This window comes from Anneissia japonica, unplaced genomic scaffold, assembly GCF_011630105.1.
Source record: "Anneissia japonica isolate Jap-2015-1 unplaced genomic scaffold, ASM1163010v1 scaffold288184_len555535_cov198, whole genome shotgun sequence".
Lineage (NCBI taxonomy): Eukaryota > Metazoa > Echinodermata > Crinoidea > Comatulida > Comatulidae > Anneissia > Anneissia japonica.
The window spans coordinates 198,986-217,576 of NW_022698468.1; the positions used below are offsets into that span (position 1 = coordinate 198,986).

The 18,591-nt window shown below is 31.8% G+C and overlaps 1 protein-coding gene across 7 annotated transcripts in view; it reads right to left on the reverse strand.

The window, feature by feature from the left end:
- LOC117102664 (teneurin-3-like) overlaps nt 1–18,591 on the reverse strand; it is an 86,887-nt gene that overhangs the window by 21,551 nt on the left and 46,745 nt on the right. For 6 of the 7 annotated variants that reach the window (XM_033243035.1, XM_033243037.1, XM_033243036.1 and 3 more), the window contains 7 exons: nt 11,275–11,380; nt 10,863–10,898; nt 7,986–8,234; nt 7,268–7,403; nt 3,877–4,112; nt 1,793–1,897; nt 129–611 (listed from right to left, as the gene is read on the reverse strand). In XM_033243035.1, the coding sequence (XP_033098926.1) occupies nt 129–611; nt 1,793–1,897; nt 3,877–4,112; nt 7,268–7,403; nt 7,986–8,234; nt 10,863–10,898; nt 11,275–11,380 (1,351 nt within the window). The remainder of the gene's footprint in view (nt 1–128; nt 612–1,792; nt 1,898–3,876; nt 4,113–7,267; nt 7,404–7,985; nt 8,235–10,862; nt 10,899–11,274; nt 11,381–18,591) is intronic. The other variant, XM_033243038.1, reaches the window with a different exon arrangement.

Genomic DNA, 18,591 nt, shown 5'->3' on the forward strand with positions numbered 1-18,591 from the left:
ATAACAATAATAATAATGATGATAATAATAATAATAATAATAATATATAATTAGAAAATGATAATAGCAACAACAATAACACTAACTATTAAAAACAATAATGAAAATTAAATACAAACACAACAAACCTTTAACACCAGACACAAATTTAACATCTTCTGTTCGTTTTCCATCGTTAAATATTCCAATATACCAGGAACCCTCGTCCAAGAATTCAATGAAAGAAAATATCGTTTTAGCAGCCATGGATCTTTCCTGTCGTACAGCAAGAGTCTTCCCTCCATGCCTTTTTCGATTCTCCTCAGGGTGATGGTGACTGGAACTTCTTCCAAAAATTGCACTGTTTTTTAATGTATGACGCCTACTCCGATCATGGAGGTAACCCCTCCCAGAATGCACCTCAACAAAATCGTAAACTGTGTGTGTAGGAGGCCCTCCTCTTCGTCCGTACACAGCCAAAAACGCATGATGACCCACAGTGAGGTTCATTTGGACATATTTTGGATGGTCAATTTGCATAATAATTTGTAAAAAGTCTCCAGATTGTACAGGTTTTCTGATATGCTGGCCAAGACGAACACGCTCAGCCACTAAAGGTAATGAAGTTGGATCTGAAAATGAAAAGAAAAAAAATCATGTAAAGGTAATAAAATTGGAAATAAAAAGTTTAACAATCAATAAAAATAATTATTTCTACTTAATATTAGGCGATACTATTTTAATACCTTGTTTCACACACTTTCTTTAAAGACTGTCAGAGCAGGCCAGGAAAAAAAATTGGTTTTTTTTATTTAGCAAATAGTTTATGCCAAAACATCCAGATGGAGGAGAAAATAAAAATAAAATTTTATTGTTGGTGAATGTAAACAGTTAAGTAATGGGATAGTTAAATGCTTTAAATTTATATAATTAGGAAGAAATATACATATTTTACTTTTGGAGAATTCAAGGCAAAGGCAGGCATAAATTTTAAAAAAAAATTGTTCCCAGAAATTTTAATTTTTTCGTTGTGGCAGGTGTGCTAATTGCCCAAAAATTATTTTTATTCAGAATAAATATTGGAGAGTGGCGGGTTCGCTAAACAAGGTATAAACAAATTCTCAACTTAGGCTGCTAATATGAGGCCAGTCTGAGGCTGCTTCAAGCTAAAGTTTGGTTCTCGCGATGTACCCTGTGTACATTTGCAATTATTATCTGGGAACCAATTCAACACTGACCGAAAGTTGACTGGCTAGTGGCCTGCAACTATGGTACTGTATGTTAAGCCCTGTACAGCCTATCAAATTTTATTTGACAACAAGTGAAATGCTTAAATATGTCCATGATGACATCACAACATGACCATATATAGGTACATCATGACTATATATGGGCATACAATTTGATAATCTGGACAGAGCTTTATATGGTGCACAATCAGAAATTTATTATTGATCGGAAAATATAAATTCTCTTTTTACACCATTTTCGCTAAATTTGTGGGGACATCCAGAGGCCTAGGCATTTCGCTCTACATAATGACCAGTGTTCATCTGTACTCTGTGACTGGTGCACAAACGTGTTGTTGTAGAGGCTTAGGTTAGTTTTTGAAAACAAAATGCCAAAAAAAAAAACAAAAAAAAACAGCAGTGTTTTTGGTTGTTAAAGTACTCAAAAGAAGATATGTGACTGGAAAAACAAAATTTGCTCATGCTAGGCAGCTGGATGTCCCCCAAAAAATAAAAAAATAAAAAATAAATAAATTAATTAATTAAAAAATGAGTTGCAAAAATCAAGAATTTCCTGCCCTCACCTGGTAGATTTGTTGGCCCTCCAACAGGGGTGTAGTACCCTGGGTTATCTGTTTTAGCTCCAACAGCTATTACTGGGTGTGTTTCTGGCTGAAAGAATTTCACAGCTGTGAAGAAAATTAAAATTAAGTACACTATTAATTTCCTTTATGTATCCTATTCTCATTTTCTTGTGTACTGATTCAAACTGGAGATTCTGCAATTTTTTATGATGATAGATTTGTCCACTGAGGAAACATTCCTTAAACTTGTTTTAATAAAAGTTCAGCGATTATAAATTTGGATATCATGAAGTACATAAGACTTAAGGTTTTAATGTGCTTTTTTTAAAAATACTTTTTTTACAGTGTCACTCAAACTGAACAACTAACCAATTAGAATAGAGCCAGGCATATCCTACAAATGCATGTGTTTTCCCACAAACATGTTTACGTACGTTTACGCCGTCATAATTTTGTGGGACCTTCGCAACAATATTTAAAATGTGGGGCTTAGCGAAATGGTTCATTGAACTAGGGATTCAAGGATCTCTCTGGTTCAGCACACATCTAGAGGCTAGTGTTTGGGGAAGTGGTTTGGTACAGCAGGAACGGTTTGGTTTCCCAACTTTGAGGTCTGGGTTTCAATCCCTCGCTGCGCATTTCGCTTGTGTCCTTGAGCAATGCACTTTATCTACATTGCTTCTCTCCACCCCAGGTACCTGGTGTGGTTGCCTGCTACTGTGTCAATATGGCAGCAACACTTAAGCATGTGGACCCAATGACCAGGGAACAGGCACTATATAAATACTAAAATAACAAATAACAAACAAATAGCTCAGCAAACTGAGGTATTCTGCTCTAGGCTATTCAAACGATTTTTTTTTAATTACTTATAATTAAATTGATTCAATTGTTGTTATTTCTGCACAAAGTTAAAATATATTTTCTTGTTAAAACATTCTTTTGTGTGTTATTTCTGCACAAAGTTAAAATATATTTTCTTGTTAAAACATTCTTTTGTGCATAACACATATTTCTTTATTTTTTTTATTATACCTTACTTTAGATATGATCACCTTGGTTATTATAAGTCAATTTGGATGCAAAGTTAACGAGCTTAAGAATATTTAGCCTCAAAACCAACATAGAATTACTGTGTTAAAAACGCCTTAGAGAAAACATTATCTACAATGCAACATCGAATAACAGTCAGAGTTGGTGGGAAACTCTCATTCTAACATCTTTCGCATGTCTTATTTTCTTAATTACATAACATATATCATATCCATATACATCCTAGTCGATTTTTATGGTGAAATCTATCTGGAGTGTAGTTTAATATTTTACGCCTAGCACACAGCGCTTGTTTATTACGGCTTGAAATGTCATTTTCTGCTGCTGGTGGTTTTTTCTACTTATCGCAATGTCATCTATCTCCCAGGGTGCATGTACGGTAGATAAAGCTACACAAATCATTATCGTTAGACAAAAGAAAAACAAACATTGATTTATTTTAAATCATTCCAAACCACCGTAGTACGTCGCTTATGACACTATATATCTTGCTGAATGGGTTTCTATGAACTTAAAAGCTTCGGCACAAGGATTTGGGAGAATTTACATGAAAATACATATTAATGTAAAGAGTGTTTACAGGTTAACTTTGGCTGGTAGCCAATGAAACTGATTCAGCTCAAATGTATACCAACTACAAACTGCACAATTTCATATTCCAGTACGATAAATAATCCCACAGGATGATGTCAGAGCTACAGTGTATGTATGAATGATCAACATGATCCAACATGGTCAATCATATGATAGAATGTTCAGGATTTTTTCAACAAGCATAAAATGAATAATATACTAAAAGGGTGTGAATGGATAGGCCTATCAAGAGACAACACTACCCCAGTAGGACTGGGGGAATTCCCCCACAAAATGTTTGTTTTGGGCAATCAGAAATTTCTTTTTTCATTCTTTCTTGTTCTTTTTCTTTATTTTCCAAAAGTGGGAGAGTGGGGTGGGGTGTGGCTTGGCTTCCTCTAAATCTGTTCCTGCATCCTCAACAAGAAATTTATTTATACTGGAAATAAATGCCTTACCTGTTAAACAGATGAGAGCTGCTATTAGTGCACAGACTAGAATAAAGAGAACTACCGCCATACACTTCCAAGAACAATGGTCCCAACACGAGTACTTGCTTTTAATTCGCCTGTATTTGGGTTGTGCAAATTTGTTGTTCTTTGGTCTGTTGTCATTGCGTACTGGAGTGAAGCTGGGCAGGGGGACGGCAGCAGTCGGGGAATTCGGAGGAAACTCGTACATATGTCTGGAAATACTGTTGGAGGAAAGATATATGAGAATGTTTCAAATCATGATTCTTATCCAGGATATTGTTCATGGGTAAATGAGACTTTTTCATATTAGGGGCAGATCCAGAGATGTCCAAAAGGAGGGGCCGGAAGGGGGATTGAATGTTGGGCCGATCGCGATAACAATACCCTAGGGAGTCCAGGGACATGGCCCCGCGAAACTGTGTTCTAGACACCCGAAAATAACCTCTGAGGCCTTTTGGGCAATCAATTTTTTCTTTTTCTTTCTTTTTCTTTTTTGTTTTGTTTTTTTTTACTTTTCAAAAGGAAGCCCCCCCCCCCCTTTAAATCTACCCCTGCATGTCCCAACACAAGATTTGTTTTCTTTTCTTCTCAGGTCTTTGCCTTCTGTTTTTTGGGTTTTTTTTGCATTTCTTACGATTAACGGTATATTATAAAAATCATCACTTTTTCGGTTACAGTATAATCTTTTATGCGGAAAGAAAGCAAATAAATGTTAAATTGAATTTTAGACAAAGACAGCCTCTACATAAACAGAGTACTGCTACTATACACAAGTTATATATAAAGGCCTTTAGCCAAGCCTAACCACATTATATATTCATTATTTAAAAAAGAGGCTGGGAGTTTTTAAATTATTATAGAAACAGTTAACAGTGAATTTAATCTAATTTTAAAACAAAGAAAAAAAAAATAATCTAAGGACTATTTTCTGGAAGCTGTATAAGCTTAAGCCTGCTGTTGGCCACAAATCTTTGGACCAAAAAGGAAAAGTAATTTTCTAACCATTTTTTGGGGCATAATAATAATGTTTAAACATGTCCAAAATTTACTAGCTACTCTAAGCATTAGGAGTCAACCCCTCTGAATTAAAAGCCTTTAGGCCATGGTCCCTGGATCCCACTGGCCTTCAACGGAAATGTTCAGACCCCCTGTCAGACAGTTAAGCTCCCCTCAATATATAACACATTTATACATAATCTGTCTCTTATACACATCTAGATGTGTATAATTCCTAGAAAAGGAGCAGAGTGCAAGGCCAGATGGAAATTTTAATACGCCAAGACATGTTTAGAGTGTTACCATGGTTACTACCAACTCGCATCATTGGACATTTTTAGTTTTGATTAAATTTTCAATCACATATAATTTTACTCAGCTTACTTGTATTTCAAATTATTAAATTCTGATTATAAAATATAAATTAACAATTATTAACTATTAACTTAATTTGATTTGCAAACATGTAAATCAGATATTAAACCAGTATTTACATTATGGTTTCAATTACAAAAAAATAAATAAATAAATAAAAAAAAAAATAAAAAAAATATTTGGTTGCTACTGTTAATCCTATCAAGACTATCACATTTTTTTGACATGCCTAATATGGTCATGATGACATCACATCATGACCATATATAGGCACATCATCACTATATAAGGGCATACAACAGTGAATGTGGACATGGCTATCCTTGACAGCTTCCCTTGGTTTTAACTTTTTTACAAATGGATTAATTTTTCACTCTACGTTTTTATGTCCTCAAATTTTTTTTTGTCTAAATACAAGAAGTGTAGTAACTGCCGATCAGTTTGCAGCTATATTTTTCAGAACCTGTGCAAATATGTCCATTTTTCTCTCTGGATTTCAAAGATCTGAGATTTTTTTCCCATCCAAAAAGCTGGATTTGCAAGCCTCTTATTTGTTAACACCTGTCCTAATTGACAGGTTTATTCTTATAAGCATATCTAACAAAGACTTACCTTTGTGTTGACATTGAATATTCTTCTAATCATCCACAATAATACATTAATTAAAAATCTACTTCACAGATAATTCCCTTTTAATCTTGTGTGAAATAAGGATAGTGGTTGGCTTTATGCTGCCAGTACGATATCATTCCCCCGACTGATAATCTTTATATGCACGGCAATTTACGGGAGCATAAATAGACAATTTTGTATTGATGTTTGAAATAAACAAAAGCGTCCACAGACACTTTCATCTACACACTTCAATTCCATCATTCGAGGGAGAAACTCGGCCTAGGGGCATCATTTGGTATGTGATGCCAAATGCGTTGATGAAAGTCTCGCATGCAAGCCTATTTTTGCATAGATTAATACTGTTTAAATGTATGTGGTACAACTACACGGCACTTACAAAAGAGGATTAAATCTCACCCATATATTTTCTTATGCTTTCTTTAAATAACATCATTTGTAATTGGTCTGTTTGTAACTTTCCTAAATTCTTTTATGAGATGAACTTGGTTAATTAAATGCACTCAATCATTTTTAAAGACATGATTTAGCCTTTAAGCAAAATATTAAAATTCATGTCACAAATAAAGGAAATTTGCCCATATATGGGTATGATATGACACCATCATACCCATATATGGGTATGATAACATCATCATATCCATATACGGGTATGACATGACATCACCATGCCCATATATAGGCAAATCATATATATTTGTCATAGGAAACTCATAGTAAGGACAGGGCATTATACAATCATAATTTGATTGATGATAACTTACACACTACGCGTTTGTATACAGATGTTTTTAAATATATCGGGGTGGATTTCATAAATAAAATAGCAATTTCATATTGTAAATCAAATCTGAGGTGAGATAAGCACTGATTATACCCAGTACGTGACAATACAGGCAGGAATTTACATATTTACATTATATGTTTTTTTGCTAGTTGATTGTGTAGGCTATTTTCAGACCTTCCGACAAATCAAATAACAACCTTGATTCATTCTCGTGGAATTGCTTTTAACTTCCATTAGAACGAGAAATCCAATCCAATGATCTGATAAGCCAAAGGTCTCAATTTCCTTTACAATTGTTGTTCTGATTACCATTTCGTACTCACTTGCCAATATTTTCCACATTTATTCCTCACATTTTTGCGATTACATCATCTACATAAAATGTATCTGGAATTTGAGCCGTTTTTACAGGGACATTCAACCGAACGTAGTGCTAAAGTATGCAAAAGTTTCAAATCCATCAGAGACAATACGCGGCGAGATAAACGTATCACTATCATCATTAAGCATGGCATATTACTTCAAAGAAGACTCTGGTAAAGAAGTAATTGTGATACCTGAGCTATACTTAATCTGCTGACTTACCTTGTCTGTCTTGAGTTACTGAGGGAGTTGTTGCTGTTGAACATGGGGTTCGGACCTGGCTGCGGGTAGTTCAAATTAACAGCTTCGGGTCTAATTTGAATATTTTGCTTTCCCTCAACTGGTATACTTGGAAGCGCTGCGAAAGAGGAAACACAGATACCCTTCATTTTCTATAAGTCTGATAAGTAAAAGATTCAGTTAATTCACACAAACACTTTATCGTCCTAATAGCTCTCTGAATTCTGAACGAATGAATTACATTGGTGTGATTCTTAGCATATGATCCTTTCCTATAGTCAACATGACATGTCTGTGCAACAAACTTTACAAACAATAAGATTTGTCATGGCAATTTCACGAAGGAATTAAATGAAATGTTGACCTTGACATTTCTTCACAGGAAAAAAATTTCTCGTGGGAGATGTTCAGAAAAACGATTGAAGCTTGTGTAATACCGCTAAAAGCTTCTTCTTACCAACCGTAAATGTTGCAAACTGCTATGCAGATGATAATTATTGACTACATGATTACCTACAGATCAGTAATGCTATTGCTATGCAAAATACATCTGGCAGATTTGGCTAAACTTGGTACTTTAGTGTTTTTCTTTCAACTTAACATGCAAGTACTGAAACACCTAAGTCTATCCAACTTAATTTCTCTTATTAACTGCTATGTTTCTATTTGACATTAGAATTTTTTTTTTAAATAACCTCACCTTGATTTTGAATAAAGTTATTTTGTGGCATTGTGTTTGACATCTGTTTCATCTGAAATGCGTTCTCTGCCGTGTTGCCTGCTTCCATACTTGAAATCGTACTGTGACTCGACCTAACATTTGATAGCGTTCCCGGCGCTGACCTTCCGCTTGATATAAGACTTGATGCAGATCTATCTGCTACGATATTCGGTCGCATCATATGCTGACGTCCGAGTGAGTGCCGGGATTGAACAGCTGATGGTATACCTGAAGTATACAATAAGGAAAAATATGAAATTATCATGCAAGTTCGTGGGTAACAGAATATGATATTTAAAGAAAGCAGGTCTATTTTCCTGAAACTGTCATGTTAAATAACATTACATCTACACCAATGCAGTGAAGTTCTGAATTAACCCAAGCTTTTGGATAGAGTTTGAATAGAATTGAAAAAGATTATAATGTTTGTCAAAGGACATTATCCCACTAAAAATAAAATATTACACATACCATACTAATAACAACAATAATATTTATTAATAATAACAATAATAAAATTGAAATAATAATAATATTTATTAATAATAATAATAATAATAAAAATATTTATTAATAATAATAATAATAATAATAATAATAATAATAATAATAATAATAATAATATCTTAGTCTAAGCACAAAATGCCCAGTCTTTTATGCCTTCATATTTTTACACCAATCATTTACATCAAGCACTAACGGAGCACACACTCAGCTCTAAGGGGAATTATTCCTAAAGTTGCCTATAGTAAGTAAATTAGTATTCTAACAAGTTAACACAGATAACCCAAGTCCACATAACTGACTAGCTTCAAACTCGAACCCCCAATCTTTTGATTAGAAGCCTAAGCATTGCCACTGCTCCATAAATACTCCCAATAAAAAAAGCAATAAAGTTTATAACCAGCACACATAAAGTTAGTAAATAATAAAAAATGATAATAAAAGACATTAAAAAATATAATCATTTGAGTACACTTTTTTGTATCAACAGTAGTGCCTATAATGATAGAAATAAGAGCGATGATATATCATTATGAGAAAACTCATTACAATGAAGAAATAAATCTAACGGTTATTATCAAAAAGGTAAAGACAATGCTATAAAATCATGTGATACATTAATTTTACATCAACAGCAGTGCTGGTGGAGATGGATATAAGTGAGAAAATGTATCATAATTATTACAAAAAATAATGATGTAAAAATTACATATTACACACTGCCTCTACAAACTTTAGAACAAATTGTACAACAAAAGAGCGAGAAAATGTGGTCAACTTAAATAATTATCAGAGTGATAATAATTATCATTATTTTATAACAGCAGCAACAGTAATATAAATTAATAATTAATATAGATTAATAATAATAATAAATACCAAAAGAGTATTTTATCTAATTCAGTAAAGAATTTTGAATTTTTATGTATTACCTAATAGCATTATCCGCCGAGAGTTATGTCATTTTGTGTAATATTTTCACGTAGGCAAGCTGGGTTTTACGAGAGAAATGAATACAGATTTACAGATTTAAATGTCCGTGAAAAAATGTCAGTTATAACGACTCTGAACTTGGCGTTAATGCACCTGATAAATTCCAGTGTTGGAGATGAATGCTGAACAGGCTGGAATTAACATGCAGAACTTAAAATTTCATTCTCTTCTCACAAAGAAAACATTTGTGCTTATCTTGTAATGCAATGTGACTGTTTAACATTCCCAAAACGATGCAAAAAAAAAAAAAACCTAACATTCTGTTTCAATAAATAAACAAATTTTTCTTTGAAAGCAAAAAAAAAAGATGGATACATTGAACATGCATTTCTCAAGGGGTTCTTGAAGAGAACATTCAACATTTCCTTTATGAAATTTGAAAAACATAATTATAAAACTTGGTCTTTACAAAAACAATCAGACATGCATAACTTAAACTTGTATTATATTTGCAGTAAGAAACAAATTGTTCCAGCAATTGAAATATTAACATTCCTGAACGAAGCAAGAAACTAAACATTCCATATTGATAAATTAAAAAATGTCATGATGAAAAATAATAAATGTGGAAATATTGAACATATGTTTCTCATATGCAGTGCTTTATATAAATGATATGAATTGTGATTTAAAAAAATATGATTTTGAAATCCAAATTAATTGTATTGGTCCTTGCAGAAAACATCTAATAAACATAAAAGGCCGTATTCGACTGGTCATTCTTCATATTTGTTAATTTTGTCTCAAAAATTATTACGAAGACGACCAGACGAATGGCAATCTAAAGAAATACAAAACCCTGACCTGCTTTATCAAAATTGTTTCTGTTTATTTCATTACTAGAGAGATTTCTGAGATTTTATTTTAGTCACTTAAAAATCAGTAACACCCTTATACTAAATAATAGTACAGTAATTATAATAAATAATAATAATTCTAGATTTATATAGCACCTCACATTGACACAACCTCGAGGCGCTTAACAACAACAGAGAAGAAGAAAAATTAATTAAGTTCAAATGATTGGTTTGATGTTAATTTTTTGTTTTGGTCATGAATGCATCCATTAGCAAGTTAGCTAATAATAATTATTTGGGCCAATCTTGACTTACATAAATAAATGGCATCAACAAAAAAGTAAAATATAAGATTTAGTTTGTTTATTACTTTGCTTAAATTCTGTTAAATTTTTGTAAGAATGTATCCCAGTTTATGAACATCATCGTTCTAATAGTGCAGAACCATTAAATAAAATTTACTGTGTGTGTATTTTTTGATGGTCAAATAAATAAATGAAATGAAGGAATGCATGAATATGCATGAATGAAAAGAAACACAACAAAGAGGCTGCGTACATACCACAATTCAAAGTAGCATAACCCAGGTCGTCTCGGCCTATTGCAAGCGGGTTAAAGTGTAAAAAAATATTTTAAATAGATTTTTGTTTGTCAATCATTTAAAATTAATTTATTCATTTAATTTATATATTCTCTAAAATATATAAATTGTTTTTAGTCATTTTCTCTGAGAAATCAGCCATGTTGTGTTATGATCACATGAAAAACTTATTCGAAATTAATACATTCTTGTTTACTTCCATTCTGAACAGAACCAGAACAAAAATTATAAATGATTAAAACAAAACACAATGTTAACCAAGAAACGAACCAGTCGAATACAGCCAATGTTATACACAATCTATCCTGCAATAGGATCTAATTTTTTGGCAGGTTTAACGGTTTAATGTATCGCATGTAATAAAAAATTTTACCTGATAACCCATCTTCCATCTCCGTCTCTGTAAGTGTTAGGCTGGATCTGCTGCTCCGCCCACTCTCTGATTGATCCTCTCGATTTGTATGGTGCCTAACTTGTTTCTAAAAACAAAGAACAAATTTAATTAAAATAAACCAAAGGTTTAATGTATGATTACACTCGGCTATTAAATAAATTCAGCATACTGCACTGAAATCTGCATAATTATGTATTTGTTTAGCAAATGCTAAATCCATCAGGTATTTACAGTATGGTATAAATTGAAATTACACATACCTATGATGTTTGTGCATTTATATGACTCATTTTGAAAGCTTGAGGGTAACGCTCCCCCTAACCTCTGTCGATGTTAGGACAATAACATAACATTGTGTACAATATTATTCGATCAAAAAGACGCTGAAAATATTGTCATTTAATTGACAGCAATTGTTGAACATTGTACACTAAGTTACTATAGCTAGATTAACCTTTGTTTCAACTCGTTTCAATCAAACCCTGGATAAATCGTCAAATTATATAATGAAATATGTTTTGTGCATGCTTATTATCTGATCTTTAAGCAATGTGTAAAATGTTGGCGCAATCCACATGCTTAACGGTTTGGTCGCGAGTTCAAATCTCACCCTGGTCATTCACTTCTTATTCACTGAACACGGACCTTGTTGTTAATCAAAGTTTGAATGCCAACTTTGAACCTTGCTTTTGCTAGAATTTCCAAAATGTTGAAAATCTTTCTTTGGTAAATGCATGTACAGTATTTCGCTGATAGCCTATTTAATAAATTGATCTTTTGAAGTGTCAGTAATGCTCGGAAGGCCTTTGTGCGCCAACATCGTTGATAATGTCAGTGCACAAAGGGTAAATTGACAAAGAAATACTCAATTATTAGTAACAAAGAAGCAAGTAATTAAACAGTGTTTGGTAAATTCAGGAAAATTCAACAAAATTCGGAAGACGAGGAGACTACATAAAAATTAGGGATATTCCTGGCGGGATTTGGAGAGTTGGATGAATAAGTACAAGTCCTTCATAGACTCAAGGTACTTGACATGTAATAATTATACATAATAAAAAATGTATCTGCCTAGCTGGTAGACAGAACAATACATAAACCTCAAAAGGGCTTGTTTTCAAAAATTCCACCAACTGTCACACATCACAACAGTATGGAAATATAACAATATGGGGTATATAACAAAATAGTAGAAGAAAAGTATAAATGTGTACCTAGATTAATGTATTAACATTTAACCAGGTACCCTTGAGGTGTTCTACTGTCTCCTGAATACAGCATTAATGAGTGTTTGGTTGGATGCCAATGTTTTTCTCTTTCCATCCATGATTATAAGTGAGTACCTTGTATGATTCACATGTTCAATGTGTAATGTATTTAGTAATATACACAATATCACTGCATGACTAGGAATACAGTGCTCCCTGGGGGGCATAGGTCATTGTATATGATTGTCACTGTTTCCAATGTTCAGGAAATAATGTGAAGCATTATGAAATGTTTAAACATGAAAATATTGATATAATAATGATAACTTTTTATATAAAGTTTTATATTCTTACGTGCTATATTTCTCATAATTGTAAATTTGTATTGGATTTACTATAACTATAATTTTTATACCTGTTTAAAAAAAATGTTGTTTTAATTCAATTTTACATTGGTTGTATCATTTTAAAATATCATTATCTTGACTAAATTAAAAGCTTTCAGCCAAAAAAATTAAATTATTAAAATAAAATAACATCATATAAAAAAACAATACAAATTACACAAACTATACTATAATTGTCACTGAAAACACCTTCACATGTGTCACATTGTTTTATCATCGAGGTAGTTTCTGTTATACAACCATTGTTCTATCATGGAGGTACTTTCTGTTATACCATTATGGTTTGATGACCTATGCTTTGGAGTAAATTGGATCTAAAATCTGATTGAGTATGATTAAAGGTGAACATAATTCCCATGTGAAATATCCCTTAGTAGGTGAAATTCTAATTATTAGCCAAAGCCTGGGAATGCTCCACCCATCAGGAGGTGATGAGTGAACAACACACAAAGAAAATTCCACTTTATTTTTGAGCCATCAACACCACTGATCATTAGGCCTAATTTGCACTCCTATTTAACTACTTTTCATGGTTGTTTGTAAAAACAACTGGATGAAGATGGAATAAGTGGATGGGATGAGTGATAAAGATCCATTGATAGTTGATTTTGAACCAGATCTTTTCTTTGTCAAAAGTTTTAACAAAGTTGAATAACCTTAACTTTGCATGTCAAAAACAACAATGAAATATGGTAAACTTTGAACCAATGCAACTACTGTAAGTGATGAAAGAAGTCATATTCTGGAAGATTTGCCAGAAATATATACTCCGGATTCTAGAATGAGTAGGTGTAAAATACCTCCATGTTCCATGTTCATATAAAAAACGTTTTTTGTTTCAAGGAGAAGATGATAAATCTATCATTCAATTTGAAGACACCATGAATGATTGTAAACTTTGAACTGTGGCAACATACAGAGGAACTAGAGGTGAAACATGTCTTCTTCTCGAATACTTGCTAAAAATATCAATTTCTTGTAGCAGAAAAAGTGTAGTATTGTAAGCTTCAAGCTCAGGTCAATAAATCTATCAATGGATTTTAAGAAGTTGTGAAAGATGGTGAACTACTGAACCATAAAAAATGAAGAAAGAGAAATGGGAGAATCTGGAATTTCTAGAAATGTTGAATTGAATGTTGTAAGTCAATAAATCTACTATTGAATTTTAAAAGAATATGAAAGATGATTAACTCTGAACCTTGGGCATATGAGGCCATGACCTAAAGTATACTCCGCTTTATAATATATACAAGAAATATATTTGAGATCAACAACATAGAGGTAATCTGGTGATTTAGAAAGATCATTGAATGTGAATGAGTCAGACTAGGAAGTAAAAAATGTTTTCTGTTTTAACAAAGAAGAAAATTAATATTAATCACAGCTTAAAATACCAATAAGATAACCACTGAGTTTATATTATATATTTTTAGCCACCTAAGGGCCATTAAAAAAATGATTAGTTTATCACCCCCGTACGCATGTCTTCTATGATACTGGGGGAAAAAAAAATTTCTTTGAAAAAATTTAAAAAAGAAAAAAAAAATTTTTGTTGAATTTTTTTTTTTTTTGAATTTTATTTATTTATTTTTTTCATTTATTTTATTAAATAGTTAGTAGATATTGTTTGCATTATCTGAATCATGTTTTACTTTGAATATCAATGCACCAGCAAACAACCCAAGGGTGATATTTGGCTTTAGCAACATAAAAAATTTTAAAAAAAAACCTCCCTCCCTCATCACTTTTCCTGCCCAGATAGGGTGATAAACTAATAATATTTTTTATAGGGCCTACACTATGAAAAATCTATATTTTCTAAACAAAATTCTATACTTTATAGATATAATACATTGCCTCTTGAGCCAATAATAAATTTGAACAATCAAATTCATTATCTGAATTGCATACTTTGTAAATGTCAGTAAGTTCTTAAATATAAATTGAAACTGAACATCAGGAAATATTAATAGTAATGTAATGTAGTTGTAGATTTATATAGTGCTTTATACCAACGGTATTAAAGCATTTGAAGAGTGGACTGCTCCAATAGTAACTTGCTATTGGGCCTCTTTGTGTATGAGATACCCACAACATAATATAATGCTACATTATTCAGCAAACTATTAGTATATATTCTTTAAATAACTGGCAGGTAATAACAAATCTAAGGATAAAAAGTATGTAAATTATCAAGTGAATTTTTTTTATCTTTTCTTTTTTGGAGCTGATAACACAGAAACTTTAAATGATAAATTCAATATTTATACCATAACTTTATATTTTAAGGTTTTCCAATTTATACGTCAGACAGTATATTTTTAGTATTACAAATGACATAATTTTTTTTCCAAACTATTCCTTATTTTACTACTAAAGAAAGACTCCATTATGTTAACCCACATATCTTAGGATACTTCATCATCTTTTTGGTATTTCATCAGGGGGAGGTGATGATAGGGAAAGTGAACAGCCCTTTCAGAAGTTGGACACTACATCATTCACTACCCCCTCTGTTACTTCCATCTAGTCTAGCACATTTCTTTCTTCACATCACAACAGATGCCTAAAGAATTCCAATACTGTGCAACAAACCCTACAGTGAAATGCTTTCTTGTAATGCTGACAGTATCTTCTTGGCTGAAAGGATCCAAACACATGAGAAAAACATATTCAAATTACAGTGACTACCCCAACAGCAGACCAACAAAAGCAAAATATCAAATCAACTATCAACTTAAATAACATACTAGAATCTTTTAAATTACTACTACTTTTTAAAGTTTGGCAAAGGCAGTAGAAAATAAGCTGAATATATGTTTTGCCTGGAAGCCTAGGTAAAACATACAGTAATTCAAAGCACTAGTTAACTCAATTTAAATTTACCTAGTAAAAGTAAAAATTGTATTGTACCTTCATGCTAATACAGATTTAGGTTTAAATTTTTAAGTTCTTTTTCATTCTTTAATAGTTGAAAAGAATATTATCGGTAAGTGCTGAAGAAATTTACTTTGCACAAACATCCAAAATTGTTTTATTGATTTACTAAGCAATATGGCTCAACAAATTGAGCAGATGTGTATGGACTTTATGCTTGAAGGATCATCTTGTCAGGTCCTTTACCTATCATCTTGGAAACCAAGTCATTAGAATAGTTGATATTCTATGTCAAATATCGTCATACAGGGAGCAATGTTTATGTGGTGCAACATACCTACAAAGGCCTCATTCAGAATTGCTAGACATTACCCCTAAACGCCTTTTTAGAAATAAGTTCAAAGAGATAGGAAGTTGTTAAAATATTATTCATAATTCCTGACGAATGTACAGTATAAACAAAAATCAAAATTGCGATGTATCTTAGTAGGGATCTATGTCAAATGTTAATAAATAATTGGAGATTTCAATGTCTTAATTTACTAAACAATCATCCCGGGATAAATAAATTAAAGTCATTTAAGATCTATAATTGTATCAGATGAGTTTTAATGGAAAGTTGATGTAAACATTGAACATTATACTGTTCAATGTCTCAACTTCCTCAAATAAAACATATTTTTTATTACAAAATCAAGGTTTGTGAAAATTTACCCCAATTTTGGTAAATATTTTACCTTGGCTGTTCGACTTCTGTAACATATCACTACAAAGGTTCCTTCAGGATTTTAGATAACGCTCAAATAACTTTCCACAATCCCCATACATTAGTCACAAGGCATATTGTTATACTTTCTGATTAGAATATTATATGTTAAAATTGATATAACAGCTGGGGGTATGAGAAAGCAGCAAAAGGGGGCCAATACGATTGTAGTTATTACCTCATCTAGAAATCTGGTCGGATGGTTAATTTCAACAAGATAAAATCTATTTGCTGAGATCAAATGTTATAACAGAAATACATATGTTACTTGAAAATCATTAAAAAGACCAGATATTTTCTATGATTAAAATATATATTTGTTGTCAATTTTGCGATCAAATACATTTTTTCATATAAAAAATTTATCTTGATAAGGTAATCAGATGAAATAAATCATTGGATTTACAACTAGAATTAGGTCTCTGTGATCAGAATATTTTTTCTGTGATTGGAATACAAAATACCTTAGAAGTCAGATGAAGTCCCACATTGTCTTGTGAGGTTGCATTAGCAATGTAGATTGTCTTTTTAGTACTCTTATATTTTGTAGATTTTCTTGTTATGACTATTATTTAAATTTGTACCTCAAACAAACAAAGAAAACTATATAGGTCTATAGTAAATTAGTATCTTAATTTGCTATTGTACTTTATAACAATACAGAAGCTTAAAATGGATAATGAGTAAGACTATAGATATGTTATTATTGTTACTGTCCATTATCTATTGTTACATTGCATTTCTTTAGTTGTTTCGTATGTATGTTAGAAATAATTATAAGTATAGTTTTTTTGTGTCAGTTCATCTTTAGTTATTAAGTAAATAATGATTTTATTTTTTCACATGCAGTTTGATGGTAGTAAACTGCATTTCTAATGTTTTTCTTTACTATTATATATTATGTTCATACTATGGCGGCCTTTTGCTTGTCTGCACTTTTTTTTATCATTTGTATTTCAATTTACTTGACGGATTGAGATAGACAGTAGTATAAATACCATTTTCCTTCAACCCCCTGGCACTAGCCTTTGAATTCAATGGTAGCAATGGTCAAGGTAAAATACTAATCGACCACTGAAAAGAGAATGACAAGCTGAAACGATTTCACATGAGCCGCGAAACTAACTTTCAAATTTCATTATTCACTAGTTGTTAACATGCTCTTGTAGTATTTCTGCTTTTCGAGATCTGTATCTAGACCACTCTACTTATAGCTCAATGTTTAAAGATATACGTCTGTCTTTAGTCAATTAATGGTAAAATAATGTTTAAATTCACTTTCTTTGTACTCTATGATATTAGCTTTCAATTAAAAATTAAAACTACTAAAATTATAATTAATATACTATTTTTAGATACATAAAGAACACTTTTCTTCATTCTTTTGTATATTGCAGACAATTATCTGAATGATATTTTTTTGTGAAAAACTCTGTAAGTTAGCAAAAAGTATTTGGATTTACCAGTGTCTCATTGGAGGTTGGAACTTAATTTCACATGGAAAAAAATAATGTTTTAATTTTGTTTTAAATGAATGTTTGAAGAGTACTTTTCCAGGTTTTTAAAAAATTTTCTTTCAAAAAAAGTTTTGTGGATTTTGTCAACAAATTCTTGCATTTCTACTTTTCAAAAACAAATACATTGGATTGGAATTGGTTAACCTATAGCGTTACTGCACTACTTCATAGAAGATGATTGATTTTGGGCAAAGAAATTGAAAGAGCAATGAAAGCATAGTGACTGAAAATTAATCAATCAATTTGCCTGGTGATTCGCCAAGAGTCTTCTGGAAATTAGTACTGTCTCCTGTACTCACACAATCAACCAACAATTCCCCAGAAACTAACTCCCACAAACTCAGAATGAATTTTATTAATGTCATAATTGTCTCACTGAAGTTAGCTAGGTAGGGGTATCATCGTATGAGCAAAATACATCAAACTGTTGCCTTATGTTTTACTAGAATATTGTTAAGGTAATAAACAATGCCATTGCCAGGAAGTAAATGTGTTACTAATTTTGTAGGCTTATATATATA